The sequence below is a fragment of the Denticeps clupeoides genome, chromosome 11, assembly GCF_900700375.1.
Source record: "Denticeps clupeoides chromosome 11, fDenClu1.1, whole genome shotgun sequence".
Lineage (NCBI taxonomy): Eukaryota > Metazoa > Chordata > Actinopteri > Clupeiformes > Denticipitidae > Denticeps > Denticeps clupeoides.
Window position 1 is genome coordinate 12,384,116 of NC_041717.1, and position 13,035 is coordinate 12,397,150.

Sequence of the window (13,035 nt, forward strand, 5' to 3'; positions counted from 1 at the left end):
ATTTACAGCATTTATAAGACGCCCTTATCCAGAGCGCCTTACAGTTGGTAATTACAGGGACAGTCCTCCTGGAGACACTCAGGGTTAAGTGTCTTGCTCAGGGACACAATGGTAGTAAGTGGGGTAGTAAGGTGCGTAACCCACTAGGCTACTACCACCCCCCTTTGAGATTGGTTACTGATTCTGATTCTGCCTCACAGGTAGAGAAATGCTGGAAAATCGGCAGTATTCTTACATTTATATTTACAGCATTTACCAGACGCCCTTATCCAGAGCGACTTACAATCAGTCCCCCCCTGGACTTTCACACCTCACAACTTTCACACCTCAAAACTTACTATTGCACATCTTATTATTCCCCCCACACTACCATGGATCACTGAACATACTTTCTTGGGGCAGTGGTGGCCTAGCGGTTAAGGAAGCGGCCCCGTAATCAGAAGGTTGCAGGTTCGAAACCCAATCCGCTGAGGTGCAACTGAGCAAAGCACCATCCCCACACACTGCTCCCCGGGCGCCTGTCATGGCCGCCCACTGCTCACTCAGGGTGATGGGATAAATGCAGAGGACAAATTTCACTGTGTGCACCGTGTGCTGTGCTGCTGTGTATCACATGTGACAATCACTTCACTTTTTTTTCTCTCTCTCTTTTGTGTGTATTTTGTGGTTATGTGTGTTGTACCGTACCGCTGTAGATTATTTCAAATAAAACAATTCGCCAAAATAAATAACTAAATAAATAAATTGCCTCCCCGTGTTACGTCAGCGCACGCTCACGGCGAATTTTCTGTTGAGCGCGCGCTGGGGGCGGGAGTTCCCCGTGCGCGCCCCCGCGCCGCCGTACATATACCCGCCTCGGTCGCGGGCGCGCGCACGCTGCTCCGCGGACGCCGCTGTCGGGGACCGCGGCGGCGGACGTAACCTGTCGCAGCCCGACGAGACGAGACGAGTCGAGTCCTCGCGGAACGGAACAGACGCGAACCGCGGCGGTTCGTTCCGAGTTCGTGTTTACTTTCCGCGGCCGCGCGCGTCGCGGCTATGCCCGACTGTCGCGAATATTAATAGTAATAATAATAGTAATAACATGCAACTTTGTTGCGCGCTTCGAAGCAAGGCTGCGCTCGTTTAAATCAGACGGGAGGGGATCCATTTCTTTATGATTCTTTTTTTTTTTTGCACGGAGGACTCGTCGCCAGACAAAGGGCATCGGCTCTTTGTTTATAAGCGCGGACCGCGGTGAAAACGCCGCCGCGGTGCTTGATGCACCCGTTCCAGTGGTGTAACGGTGAGACGGGAACTTCCTTCTTCAAGCCGCTCCGTCTGTCGAGCTGACTCCTTTATTATTGTTGATGCATTTTATTATACAGTTTAATAATGGCACACATCGGATTATAGCTAGATAAATATATAGATAGAGATAGATAGATAGATAGATAGAGATCGAGATAGATGCATATAATTTGGTTTTATGTATTGTTGTGTTGAGAAGTTGACCGCCCCTCTTGTTGGAAGGTTGGGACTGACAGTTTTGAGCGGTCACGTGGTGGCCGGATGGAAGCGTCTCATCCCCAGTCGTGCTTGAAAAGGGCCACGGCACCGAAGGCCGCTGGTTTATTTGGTGCTTGTCTACACACCCCCCAACGTTCAGCCCTGGGCCCAAAAACCCTTTAGAAGGTTTGCTGGGGGACCGTAAGGACGTTGGCTTCTGCGTGAACTCCGTCAGTCGTCTACCGGAGGCTTTTCTCAGGGAAACGGACATGATCCGTGAAGCGCCGCGCAGAACAAGTGAATCGGCTGAACTCTGCTGTGTGTGTGTGTGTGTGTTTACGCTGTTTTGTCACGTCCAGCTCTCTCTCCAAGCATGGGTGTGGTTGGACCAACGTGCTGTACGAAACGGGTCGTTTGTGAGCTTATCTGCTGACGAAATGAAGTCTGTAGCGGTTTACAGGACAAATATACAAGATTGTAATATGTTGGTATTTCGGAGAGGACGATATCGTCCTCGCGGCGCCACCCTCTCCCCTCGTCCCGCCCGTAGCCTCCGTCGCCTAGGTCTCCCGCCGGGGGACCGTGCTTCTGGAGAGGAGGAGGCCGCTCCTCGGCCGAAGCTAAGAATGAGAGCTGTCAAGAGGATGGGGGGGGGGGGGGGGGGGGTTCTGTTGCTGTGGCAACGCAACGGTGTGCCCCTGCAGACTGGCAATATAGGTCAGCAGAACCCCCCACCCCCCACCTCATTCATTGACAGGACACACCGGGCGCGGTGAAAGTGGGCTATGATCCGTCTACGTCGCATGCTAATGAAAAGACGGACGAGCCCGTCTCTGGGGTCCGGGGGTCACCGGTTTTCTTCTCTTCCTTCTTCGTGTGCAAGACGCTCGCTACACTCGACCGTGGTTACACAACGCCGTAGCGTAGCGTGACCCACATTTGTTTCTGCTGTGGGGGCGTCGGCCGGTGGCGAGGACGTCTGCTGGTCCAGTCGTTGAGGAACAGGACAGGAAGAGAAAAGAGCGATCGCGTACGAGAGAGAGAGCGAGAGATCTGGGATAGTTACGTGTCTCGGCCGAGGCTGAGGTGAGAAATGTATTCCACCTGCTGCTTTGTCACGTGACTCCCGCCGTGTCTCCTGAGGGGGGGAAATTCCGCCACCTTCGTACCTTTAAAAGGCCTCACATGGCCAGTCCTTCGGCGAGCGACGGACACCACGTCCCTGGGTGACTTCATCGCAGCGGTGGACGGAGGGGTCCTTCCTCTTGAATCCAGTTCCGTCGGTGACCCCACACTTTAGAGAAGAAAGGGCCTCCGGCCGCACTTGGACATGGACATTCATCTCTTTCAAGCACTCGTTTCTGAGGAGAATGTGGTCAGCTCACTTGTATCAGAAACAAGCTGCAGAGTGACAAATGGACTAATGGACAAAAGACACATAGAATTGTTCATTAAAGCAAAAAAAAAAATTGCTACATGAAAGATTATTTATCATACATGATAATGATTATTTATCCTACGGTGTGGTGGGTCCCGGTGTGGCAGGGGTGGTGGTAGCCTGTCAACCAGAAGACCACGACGACCCAGGCTCAAATCCCACTTACTTCCATTGTGTCCCCGAGCGAGACACTTAACCCTGAGTGTCTCCAGGGGGGGGACACTGTCCCTGTAACTACTGATTGTAAGTCGCTCTGGATAAGGGCGTCTGGTAAATGCCGTAATTGTAAGTTCCTATGGCCACAAAGCATGTAAAGTCCGTTTTTGCCGAGGTCACAAAGAAACACGAACCGTCCGTTTCTTTGTACGTTGTGAAGAGCAGAAATTGAGCTTCGCTTTAGGGAACTGAACCATTTTGAAACGACAGAGGAGGGATCTTGCAATCTGTGTCACCATCGACGCGGCTTCTGCTGGTGCTTTCATCTTCAGGCTGGCAGATTATCGCATCTCGCCGTCTTCTATTCATCATCATGACGCACGGACCGATCGTCTCTCGCGTGGCTGTGCGAGGTTGTCCATTGTGCGTGATCGCGAGGCCACACTTTCCGGCGAACCCCTTGCCTGGAACCCCTACGTCTCGCCGCATAACCGCGTTCGGAATACTCCATCGCTGACATTTTCACCTTTTGTTGCGCCAGCTAAAAGCTAAACTTTGAATGGTTTGTAGTGTGCTTCTCAGGCTCTGCTTCAGACACGTCCACCTGTCCCTGCGTTATGTTTGGTGGGGCGCTAGTAGCCTAGTGGGTAACACACTGGCCTGTGAACCAGAAGACCCGGGTTCAAATCCCGCTTACTACCATCCTGTCCCTGAGCAAGACACTTAACCCTGAGTGTCTCCAGGGGGGGACACTGTCCCTGTAACCACTGATTGTAAGTCGCTCTGGATAAGGGCGTCTGGTAAATGCTGGACATGTTTATTCGGCACCTGGTTACACTTTGGCTGACAATACCGTGCGCTTGACGTTTTTGCGGAAAGGCCGTCTGTCGCGCAAAAAATGAGGCCCAAAAAGTGTCCCCAATTTGTGAGCCGAATCCAGACAGAGCTTTCGTCTTCGTGCCGGGGACGGTGCCAGCGGAGGGCCGCTAAAGGCACGTGTCTGTGGGGTGCAAGGCACGCAGACGGTGAGTCTGCAGCGTCGGCGGGGCTAGGCCGCGCGATTGTGCCCCGCGGTAAATGCGCCACTTTCCAGTTTCAACGCGTTTTGGAAAACGTTGGCGTTCCCCGCGAACGGTTAGGAGACGTTTCTCTGTGGTTACGGTGCGAACGGTGCAGTCATGCTTGGATGGGTTTGGGGCCTTTACGGGGCCTGTTGTGAAATCCAAGGGCGTTTCATGTCGCTTGGAGCTTCTGTGTGTTCCTGTAATCACGCAAAACTCGCACCGTGTTTACGTAGCGAAGCGATTGACGGCAGAGCGGCGGTAAACTGTGGATTCACAGCTCTTGTCTGAGGGCCCCACCGAGGATGTGGTGGTTCAAGGGCGGACGTTTTTTTTTCATGTGTGTTCTGTGTGCTTTTCCAGCTGTAAACTGTTTCCCGCTGTTCCTGTTCCCCCGAATTTGTATTCTTGTCGCCATCGTAGTGCATTGTGGGCCGGCGTGCTTGCATGTCTTTGTTCCCAAAACCAGGTTGCACAACACCTGCACTACTAATGAGGTCACAATTTAAGGCAGGATCAGGCTTTACAATTTCCACTTTTATCAGTATGTGAAATTAGCAAGAATTACCATCCTTGTAGGAATGATCAGATTAGGTGATTCAATTCAAGACTTTTTATTGGTACTGATGCCACGTCACTGTAAATCACAGCACAGGGCAGTACTGTTAATCTGACAAATTTGGGTTCATTGGAAAATTGTCTCCGTCATTTTTAAACCATGTAATGACACAACACAAAATGTTAATATATTAATATACTATTGCATATATCATTATATAGTGAGGTTGGGGGGGATCACATGTGGGGGCTTTTTTTTTTTTGCATTTTACTTTGGCTTTGAGTCCGTAATAGAATATCATAATAACAATCATCTCGCATCCAGTTGCACGCATTCATCATTCATCGCATATAGCGGGACAGTTGCCCGTTATGTAATTATAAAACAATTTCAGCCGGTGTATTGACCATGCATCACCCAGTAAGAATCGCACGTCTCAGCCGGTCAGATGTTAACACCACCCGTCTTGTATGTCTCAGAAGAAGTATCGAGGACATTAGAATTAGTTTAATTTAAGCGCAACATCTCCCTTACCATTGCCTGCAGAAGCATGGCTCTCAAAAGTATGAGATGCAGCGAAGACTTCATTACCACTGCGGGCTGCGATTCATTAAGCAGGAGGGCTGAGCTCCTACGGTATTTGGAGTGGGAGAGGCTTGCCCCAAATTTTCTGCTGTGGATTACGGGCCTTCTCTCATCCACAGAGGCTCCCCAGCTTGTGTGTGTGGGAGAGAGTGAGTGGAATCTTAAATCTTAAAAGCCAATTTTGGGCACGTTACAAAACCTGTTTGGACCATTCTTTTCTAGCACAATACAAGCCTCCCGAAGGGAAAATGTGCTTGGTGGACATCCAAAAAAAAAAAGAGATGATTGTGTTGTTACTCCAGACCAAAATACCCCACCTCACACCACTCACAAACAAGGTGTTTCGTAAGACAAGTGGGAATGCCAAAATTCCTGGGAAGTGTGTTGCTTTGATGTGTCTTGAGGGAGAATGGCAATGGAAAGTGGAGAAAAAAATAAAGTCCAGCGTTACCATAGGCATTAGGTATTTTGTGCTTTGTATCGATGTTGGCAGATTTTTATTTTTAAAAAGAAGCGGCTAACCAAAGCCAATAACCAGGAATTATGAACAGCCTGGAACAAAATGTTTCGCACAGCATAATGAAACCCGGGACCAGTAGCCCATTTAACTAACATTTGTTTGACAAATTCGTCATATCATGCCCGTGTTCCAGTGGATTTTCATGAACATTTTAATGAACAATTCTATTCATTTTCATAATCGGAAAACAAGTAGAGCTGGGACCTGCACAGAAGTTCTATCATTATACAATGGAATGGGATTTGTTGGTACTGATAACGCACATCTATATGTGCACAATATAAGTGTGGCGCTGTTTCTTGTCCCCAAGCTTTTACCAAAAATTGTGAGATTTGCACAGATGATTGACAAGAGCTAATTGTAATTCCACACGTATATGACACCATATTTGATAAACACTAGGAACCTTATCTTAAAAGTGCTATAAAAATGCTTGGGTATGTCTTCGGGTTTGACAGAAATAAAACAGATTGCACAAGACCATTTAATATTTTTCTGTTTTTTTACGACCCACTCAACCCATATTGTTTGCACCCATAGAACTCTGTGTTCCCATTCTGGTTGATTTATTCCCACCCCCCCATAAATACATCACAAGCACAAACTAAATATACAGCAATTATCAGATGCCCTTATACAGAGTGACTTACAATCAGTAGTTACAGGGACAGTCCCCCCTGGAGACACTCAGGTTTAAGAATCTTGCTCAGGGACACAATGGTAGTAAGTGGGGTTTGAACCTGGGTTTTCTGCTTCCTAGGGAAGTGTCCTACCAACTAAGATATCCGCTAGCAAAAGCAGTGCTGCCAGAAGTGGGATTATTTGAGTCCTCGGTTATCCAAACTGCCAAAACTCAATGGGAAGTATTTCAATTTCAAAACTACTTATCCTTAAATAAGAATTGGGTTCCTCAATACCTGTTCTCAACAAGCAGTCTGTCCAGAAATATCCAACCCTCAAATTCCTCCCAATCTGGCAACACTGAGTGCAAGGTCCTGTCTCCCCCCTTTCCTCCTGCCTCCCCCTTTGTTTTTTTTTTTTTCGTTACACAGCGCCATGAGCAGTCATCACCAGTTGGACCAGTGCACGTAAAATTTGAGCAAAGTTTTCCATATTATTGGTTCCAGTTATAAGAATATCACAGATATCTTTGCCTAGTTACTGATGAATTTGTGCTTTCAAGTTTAACGTCGATTTTTTTTAGACAAATCTTTTTTTTTTTTTTTTATGCTATTGAGACGCCTGCAGCATATTATTAGTTCTTGAGTCAGTGATGGCTTTAATTTGCAATCAATGCAAAACCTTAATCGTCACCACGTTTTTTTTTTTTATGATTACACAACCTGCCCTGTAACCCTGCCAGCTCTCTGATTCGGCTTCCCATTCTCTCCCTACTGGGTGTGTGTGTGTGTGTGTGTGTGTGTGTGTGTGTGTGTGTGTGTGTGTGTGTGTTTCACCGGACACAGCTGCAGCCCCCAACCGTTGGCTGCCCCGCTAATTACAGGCCTGCCATTGACGCTCTGGTGGTCCTCTTTCTCCTCACATTCTGCAGGGTGCTTCTGTGGTTTGGGACTGATCTACTCGAACAAGACCTGCACCATGCCCCCCATCACTTTCCAGGACCTGCCCCTCAACATCTACATGGTCATCTTCGGCACGGGCATCTTCGTCTTCGTCCTCAGCCTCATCTTCTGCTGCTACTTCATAAGGTGAGCGAGGGCACGGCCGCACGCTCGCCGGACCGTTTCTCTATTGTTTTTTCCAGGACACAACCGGTCGCCGTCCCCTGACAATATGGTCCGTGGTGATGGACTGTGGGGACAATTGTGTGAAAGGCAACACTAACAGGAAATGAGGTGGTCAAAGGCAGGAAGTGCCGAAGTCGCTCTATGGAGACGGGCGGCAGTGCATTTTGGAGAGCTTGATGGCTGGTCACACTGACCACACAGTCGTGAATTAGAAAAGGTCTCAGTGTGTTAATTGCACAGGGCCTGTTTTTAAATGACACTATAACAGAAGATAATTAAAGTGCACGCAAGTCGTCCTGCTTTGGCGTTCAGTAGCAATTTGGCATGCAGATCGGCAGTCAGTTTCTGAGGGGATGTTGTTTTCATCAATGCTGCCTGTGTTTCCATCTCCAGGAGGTGTTTACTGGCTGAAATCTCAGCTAACGTGACACCCACGTGCAGACAAGGCTAAATGGTTCACAGTCCGGGCCAGACATGCTCCGTGCATTAGGGCTAGTGTTTATGCAACCATTTCAAATTGTTCTATACGCTCATGTTCTTTTGCACATTGTGTGGGTTTTCTTTTTTTTTTTTTATTCCTTGGTCTGTGTTTGCTCTGTGTGCTTTGCCAGCATTCAGCTCAGCCCTGTCCTTCCTCATTTAATGGTCTTCTTGCAGCATTGGAGCCCCAGGGGTGGGGTTGAGAATGCAGACACAGAGTTGTCTCATCTGATGGGAATGCAGATTTGCATCATAGCCTCATATCAACCTTCCACAAGCCATGTTTTCACTATGTTTTAACAGGCCATAAGTTTAAGGCACATAGCATGCAGCTTTAATAAATTTACATTTACATTTTACATTTACAGCATTTTTATCAGACGCCCTTATCCAGAGCGACTTACAATCAGTAGTTACAGGGACAGTCCCCCTGGAGCAACTTAGGGTTAAGAGTCTTGCTCAGGGACACAATGGTAGTAAGTGGGATTCGAACCCGGGTCTTCTGGTTCATAGGCGAGTGTGTTACCCACTAGGCTACTACATTATTATAATAACTCGTGGCAAAACTTAGCAGTCAAACTGAATTGTGCTATACAGCATCATACTAGCATTGCTTCAAAGCTCAGAATCTATTCCTTGTTGTGCAATTTTGCACACTCCTGGATTCGTGATCAAACTAGATTTTGCATAATCATTGCATTGTCGAAAGTGGTGCATAAAGTTTGGTGGCAGTATTACCTCCGTGTATTTACCTCCGACGTGCCAAAGATTATAAAACACAAAACAACCCAATCTGGCAACAATCCTGTCTCATTCCCTTCCTCTGTGTACCTTCGATTTCGGTTTTAATAATACGTTCCTAATCAGCAGACATCATGGGACCATATCATTACAAAATCAAGTATGGAAACTAATTATCGGCACTTTTATTTAAGAACTATAATTGGTGGAATTGGTGAGTAGAACATTCATGACCACATTCCAAACAACCCAAATGCACTACGTCTAAATAACACCTAAAAATATACCCCATTCATTCCTAATGGTCTTACTGATACCAACTATATGTGACTGGGCTTTATGTTATATAGGTGCTTGCTCGAATCTCCAGGAAAACAGGAAAACCCCAACCTGTCAATCAATAAAACAATATTAGGAAAGAACCTTGAGAGGAACAAGGATGCATATTTAAAAAAAAAAAATGCACAAATAGTGTAGGTGTGTAAAACACAATTCAAATTTTCTGTTGAAATTCATGCCGGGATGGACACACACTCTTGTCTGTTATGTTCCGAAATAATGAAAATATACTAAATAACCCTCTTGTGAAACATTAAATGTAAAAAGATTGGCTCTCCACGTTCAATATTGTGTGTTTAAAAGGTCATGTAATTATTGGCTTTTCAGATGATGCTCCCAGCATTGCACAGAACCATTTATTAAATGCATTAATCCTCTGTAATTACACACACAGGCAGGCAAACGAGGATTGCTGGTAGCGCGGGGCACCGAGAAGGCGCCTGAATTAGCATGCCGGCCGCACTCGATTTCAGGGCGCTAAGAGAAATTTGTGATTGCGTGCGTGGCGTCGCTAGGATGACTCACTCAAAGAATTAATTAACCGAGCGCCGAGGCCCGGCCCGGCCCTCGCCCTCAGCCATGATTCATGGCAATATGAGACCGGCATAGAAATAGAAATAAGCCGGGGAAGTATCTTATTTTTCTCCGCTGCAGAGGCGTCCACGAACCCCTCCGCTTTCGCTTCTGTTAATCGTAGACTCCTGGCACATCTGCGGAACCGCACGGTCGCCACACAGCGGCTTTTAGGAAGAGGTCAGTTGGAGGTAAACGGTGCAACTTCTCACGATGGCAGGGGCGTAAAGGCGAGGCCTCGGCTTGTTCCGCAGACCCGGGCCTTTCCACCTTTATTTTCCACAGGTCACGCTAACATTTCCTGAACTGTTTGTGGCTCAAGAAACCTAAATAAGCGCGCAACTTCCATCACTAATTATATTGCCCTCTGCTGGCTGAGGTGCGATACTGATATATTTCTAACCCCGTTTTTTTTTTTTTTCTCACAGTAAATTAAGGCACCAGGCACAGAGTGAGCGGTTTGGATACAAAGAGGTAAGAATGATGCTTTGTTTTCTCCTTATTTAGTGAGCAGGTGCTATGAAAATGTTTGGATGAGTAAACGTCCTCTGTCCAACGTTTGCAGGTTGTCTTAAAAGGTGACACCAAGAAGTTGAATCTTCACGGGGTGAGGGAGCCTGCTGCGTATATATTTGCTACACATATGTGGCTGTATGGCAAGGTGTTTCTCTTTATTTTATGAAACATCTGGTGCGCAGCTGCCATTTCCGTGGCGGTGTTTTTTTGGGGGGGGTTTTTTGTGCGTTTGACGAGGAAGTCAGACGGCGGATTGCTGAACGCGGCTAAAATGTCTCCTCCTGCCTCTGTCTCTGATCTCCACAGCACACGTGTGCGGTCTGCTTGGAGGATTTCAAGGTGAAAGATGAACTGGGAGTGTTGCCATGCCAACATGCCTTCCACCGGAAGTGAGTAATTCCTGAAAATGTCACACCTGGCATCTGCTGAAAATATCTAAGCTCTTGTTTCTGAGCCGTTTCTCTGCAACACGTGCTATTTTTATACAGTCACGCTTTTATTATTATTTCTATTAACATTGCGCGCTTTCTGCTCCTTTGTTCATTACTGGCTATTCTGTCCTTTTTTTTTTTAGTTTAACACAGGGCGACCCGAAATTGACATTTATTCAAATTTCTTTGTCTGAAATAAATAATTACTAATGAATCACACATTTTGCAATTGTGATTAATTACAATTAAATTACAAAGAGCCTAGTATGGGACAGAGGCCCAGGGAGTGATGAGGAGATGATCTTGTCTTTTACAGACTCTGACAGTAAATAAAATTCCAAGCAAATTACTTTGGCTTTTTCCAGTAGTTCTGTAAGGCTACTTTTTTTCTATCTTTCATTCCCCAAAAATGCTGTGAAGTGGGTCACATGGTTCTGTGTGTGATTTAAAGATTTTCATTTGGTCTTGCTTGATAAAAAGACTCCAGACCCCCCTCAACACCCCCCCAGCAAGTGTGTTGTTCACGCGTTTGAGTGCCTGGGCAGCCGTTTGTCTTCATTTGAAATTCATTGAATGTATGCTCGCTGTAGAAGTCCTTCACTGTCTGTATCTTTTTGTAGGGATTTTTGTATGGTCTCTCTCTAGATGGCTCATACCTCAAACAGGAAGTAAACAAAAGTAGTTGTGTTAACGTATTTAATTGCGTCACAAATGAATTAATCGCAGCAGTTGACCAGTTAATTTTCCCATTTAACCCTATTATTTATTGTTTCAGATGTCTGGTAAAATGGCTGGAGGTCCGTTGCGTCTGTCCCATGTGCAACAAGCCCATCGCCGGTCCTCCAGAGCAACACCAGAGCATAGGGACACTGCTGGATGAGCTGGTGTAACACCCGCCAACATACTTTCAAAAGACACGCCGACTGTCAGGCGTTGACATTTCTGATGGGACTTTCTTCATGGAAGGGAACCTGCTCAAGTCTCTGCCAGACATGACAATGCTGCCCACGGCCCTCCCGTCCGGGTGGCTCCGTGGTTACCGCACCACTCCCACGTGCGACTCCTGAGCCCCTCCAGCAGCCAGCCTGGCTGTGCGATGGAGACGACCTGCTGCAGATGTACCTGGGTGGTGGCCGTCTCCCTCTCAGTGTTCGTTGAGACCTTCATCTGTATTTTGTGTATTGTTTGGTATTAATGACACACGTGTTTGTAATATTTTTTTCAATAGAGGTTGGTTTATACCTCGTTTGTTTTGTAATTTACTCCAGTGTAGCTAACAGGGTGGGGGAAATGTTAATCTAAAAGGCCTCGCGTGCCACTTATTACACTGTAAGTGTAAGTAACTTTCCTGTAAACTTTTGCAGACTGTGTTTGTCATTGCTAGACTATCACTCATGCTATCTCTTTAACTCATACACTTGTGCATTCCTGGTGTTACATGGAGCAAATTCAGCTCCACATACACTCCCTGGTATGCTGCCAACAAAATGCACTTCTTTCAAGCATGATGGGTACCCGTCAGACCATTCTGTGACCTTTTCACATGTTCTAATGTGTTATTAAGAAATGTCATAAAAATACATCTGAGCACTTTTACCTCAAGCACTGTTGTGACTTAAGTTCAGAGTAAGCACACACCCCGCCACAAACAAACAAAAAATCCCCACAGGACTCTGCAGTACATTTGGTTCACATGTCCCTTTTGTCTGGTAATGCTGGTCGTGTGAGAAGAAAATTGTGAACTGTAATTGATGTGTGCTGCTGGTCTGCGGCGAAGTTGGTTTATTGCTCTGTGTGAACCTTTTTTTGTATTAAAGGTTAATAGAAAGTGGAGACCAGTGCATGATTAAAAAAAAACATGCTTGGAATAAACAGACACCCCCAAATTCTCCTCTGCTTACACGCTGGAGGATGTGCAGCAAGAGACTTTTTATGTGGACTTAAAAAAAAAAAAAAGTGAATTTATGGAGGAGCAAATTCTTTTCTTTTGTGCTTGTAGCATACATATTTAAGAATATATATGTTTATGTAATGACATTCTTATAACTTCTTCATAGAGATGTTCTTATGAAGATAAAGTGTCAAATTAAAAATCAATTGCAAAGATGTGTTTTTTTCTTTTTTGTATATTTTTTTATATAATGACATGCAGCATTTTTATTCATATTTACCATCAACTCACACAGTGCAACAAAAATAAATATAATCTATTTAAGGATCCTATTAGCAGGCAATGGAGGGAGGAGTTCAGTATCTTCAAAGATTTAATTTGCGAGAATATTGTGTCCCGGGACACAGCAAACAGGGCGGGGCGCCAGCCAATAATGAGTTTTTCTTGTTCTACAATAATTAAAAGATGCTAAAAAACAAATTATTTAACCTTACATTGTCAAATGTTGC

The 13,035-nt window shown here is 46.0% G+C and overlaps 1 protein-coding gene across 2 annotated transcripts; it reads left to right on the top strand.

The window, feature by feature from the left end:
* The first annotated feature begins 858 nt into the window (after positions 1-858).
* On the top strand, positions 859-12,741 carry rnf122 (ring finger protein 122). Of its 2 annotated transcripts, none has more exons than XM_028996763.1 (6): positions 859-989; positions 7,360-7,516; positions 10,117-10,162; positions 10,254-10,295; positions 10,511-10,593; positions 11,411-12,741. In XM_028996763.1, exons 2-6 carry the CDS (start codon positions 7,407-7,409, stop codon positions 11,523-11,525), a joined length of 396 nt encoding a protein of 131 aa, XP_028852596.1. In that variant the 5' UTR covers positions 859-989; positions 7,360-7,406; the 3' UTR covers positions 11,526-12,741. The 2 variants fall into 2 exon arrangements, with proteins under 2 accessions (XP_028852596.1, XP_028852595.1); XM_028996762.1 differs by having other exon boundaries at positions 888-1,285.
* Positions 12,742-13,035: the final 294 nt, after the last annotated feature.

Coding starts and splice junctions, on each gene's coding strand:
- rnf122 (XM_028996762.1), top strand. CDS start 1,261: ATGCACCCGTTCCAGTGGTGTAACG. Junction 7,517..10,116: donor TTCTGCTGCTACTTCATAAG/GTGAGCGAGGGC, acceptor TTTTTCTCACAG/TAAATTAAGGCACCAGGCAC. Junction 10,296..10,510: donor AGAAGTTGAATCTTCACGGG/GTGAGGGAGCCT, acceptor TGATCTCCACAG/CACACGTGTGCGGTCTGCTT.